The 2,359-nt window shown below is 50.8% G+C and overlaps 2 protein-coding genes across 2 annotated transcripts; both read left to right on the plus strand.

Moving 5' to 3' along the window:
- Nucleotides 1–260: 260 nt before the first annotated feature.
- Nucleotides 261–1,627, plus strand: Pmar_PMAR027669 (hypothetical protein; the record flags this gene model as incomplete). Its single annotated transcript, XM_002772511.1, has 7 exons — nt 261–430; nt 623–768; nt 812–860; nt 908–1,032; nt 1,077–1,225; nt 1,271–1,417; nt 1,469–1,627. The coding sequence occupies 7 exons, from the start codon at nt 261–263 to the stop codon at nt 1,625–1,627; spliced, it is 945 nt and encodes a 314-aa protein (XP_002772557.1).
- A 296-nt stretch (nt 1,628–1,923) lies between these two features.
- Nucleotides 1,924–2,330, plus strand: Pmar_PMAR027670 (hypothetical protein; the record flags this gene model as incomplete). Its single annotated transcript, XM_002772512.1, has 3 exons — nt 1,924–2,082; nt 2,135–2,214; nt 2,258–2,330. The coding sequence occupies 3 exons, from the start codon at nt 1,924–1,926 to the stop codon at nt 2,328–2,330; spliced, it is 312 nt and encodes a 103-aa protein (XP_002772558.1).
- Between the last annotated feature and the right edge of the window lie 29 nt (nt 2,331–2,359).

Raw genomic sequence — 2,359 nt, forward strand, 5'->3', positions numbered from 1 at the left:
GGTTACCTCAACTGAACTCACAAAATTATGGAACACGATTTTGGGTGGAAACATGTGCAATGGTAATTTCCTCATGTATTTGCTAAAATTTTTTCCATAATTTTTTTATATTTTCACCAACACGTGTGCATATATTCTCATCCACTGCCAAGACGAGTCGTGTTATGAAATCTCAGCACTTATACTATTGGCGCCGTTGGCCTTGTGTGATGATTTCGACACAGCACTGGGCCCCTATTGATAGTAGTGTTGTTGTCTTCATGGACGGGGCCACTTCGGGAGCCCCCAAGCGACCTGTTCAGCATCTGCGGTTGCAGTTGTCTGTTTTGGTGAAAGGCGATTGTGCGGAAGCCCTCGGTCGGGACTTGATCACGCGAGGAGGCATGAGGGAAGTCAAGTCGCCGTGTAGGAGTGTTGCTGAGCTCTTCACGTGAGTATACTGTATGTCTATGTTACATGTGTTGATGATAATGTGAGAAATTCTCTTCGGAAATTCCACTGGTTTCTGTTCACTTCTATTTGAATTCGCGAGTATACTTCTATAACGAGAGAGGAAATTTCAGCGCTCAGCTGGGGAAAGCGAACACATACTTTTCCAACACTGACCTGGTGAATCTCTCAGGTATAGGCCTTTGCACGGCATCGGCAATATGAACGTGGCCGTCCACGAGACTGAGGCACAAGTCCTATACGATGTTCCCAATGAGGGCGTTAGGTCCAGTTGCGAAGAGACCATTTTACGGTTCAGCGGCGCCAAAATACCCCTCCGTAGGTTCGAACCCGGGACCTCTGTCGTCAGGTGCTGATTCAGGTACGGTACTTGCCCAGCATGTTTCAACGCTGGAATCTACTCCTCTGAAGTGAGAGCTCTCTCGTGACCGCGCGCCACGAAATTGCTTGTCTTCAGGTATCTGGTGAACGGTCGAACGGTGACCGAGTGTCCAGGGTCGCCGGTGGACATACGATCCTTCCTCCTACAGAGTGGCTTCGAGCTCGTTGGTGACACAGGCCTGCAGTCACCCCTCTGGCAAGGTGAGCTGCTCTGTGCTGTGTTCCTTGACTGTTGAAGCTGTCAGGCATCAGCCCGCAGGGAGTTGTTGTACGCATATGTCGACTCTTCAATGGTCGTCTAGATGGACAGGTGTTGGCTGAGAAGGGCGAGGCGGCGTGGGAGATCATGAGGCCTGCTACAGATCAGAACACTACCCCGACCACCCTCGAGGAGGTAACCTGACAGCCGCAATGGTGGTGGCCATGCCCTCACCCTCAGGCCTCACGCTTCGTATTGTCCACTATGACGCCTGAGGTTGGCTGGTCGTTGGTGCCACAACGCTGTTTGGTCACCATCCAGGCATCAATACCAGCTGTTAAGGGTGATGCTAGTGCTGTTGGCGACGGAGGTGGACAGAGCAAATCTGTGAGTGTATATAAAGTGTTTATGAGAAGTAGCGTACTCCACCCCTATCAGGTTAGTAAAGGATCATCGTCCATGCCAAGTCGGTCGAAGATGGGTGACGGTGTGCAGTTGTTGGCAGTGGCTCGGCATATAGAGCGGCTGGCCGACATTGTGGCTTCGGAAGACTATGCAACTTCTGAGATTCGGGATACTAGTCTCGAGTACTTGTGACGTTTCTACTTTTCTTGTTGGTTTGAGTTCGCTAGTGGTAAGGGAAGTTGCTATGATAATAGAAGTGCCGGGAAGACTCAGCCTTGGCTCGGGGCCAACCTCTCATCCGACCTACTAAGCAGTTTTGGAATACGAGTCGGTAATGAAAACTTGCGACTAGAGAAGCTGTCAACGCTAGCCTCAGGCGAAACTCGATGTCCTCGGGAAGAGAGTATCGCTGAGTTTCATGCAGCCTAGCCTAGCTATACGCTGGACCAACGATGAGGTTAATGACTTCTATTGGCATCGTATTTGAAATGAAGTTCATTGGAGCGATCATAGTGGCAGCCTCAATGGCTGAGGCTGGGTCGAGCAACACCTTGTTGTTCCCTGAGGAGGACCCTCTGTACTACTGCCACTCTGATATGACTTGGGGGGACATACCCAGTCGGGAAGACAAGTCCGATGCTAAGCCGGTAGGTGTACATTATTGGATCCACCGGGGATCGAACTCGGGACCTCTTGTAGGAACGTGTTGTTGTTTTTGGTCGTCATGGTGCAAGAGTCCTGACCAGAGACCTCACTTGCTGGGAAGGAGACGATACTGAGTGAGTCGCCTTATCAGCTGTGAGTCTGTTTACATATGTCCAGGTACATGTGCCCAGTCGCCACCTACTATGGCTTCATTAACAGCCCCTCTGAGGGACAGTGTTGGTTGGACTAGACTGGCCGGCAAGAGGATGATGTTGAAGG

This window comes from Perkinsus marinus, assembly GCF_000006405.1.
Source record: "Perkinsus marinus ATCC 50983 genomic scaffold scf_1104296961058, whole genome shotgun sequence".
NCBI classification, from domain to species: Eukaryota; Perkinsozoa; order Perkinsida; family Perkinsidae; genus Perkinsus; species Perkinsus marinus.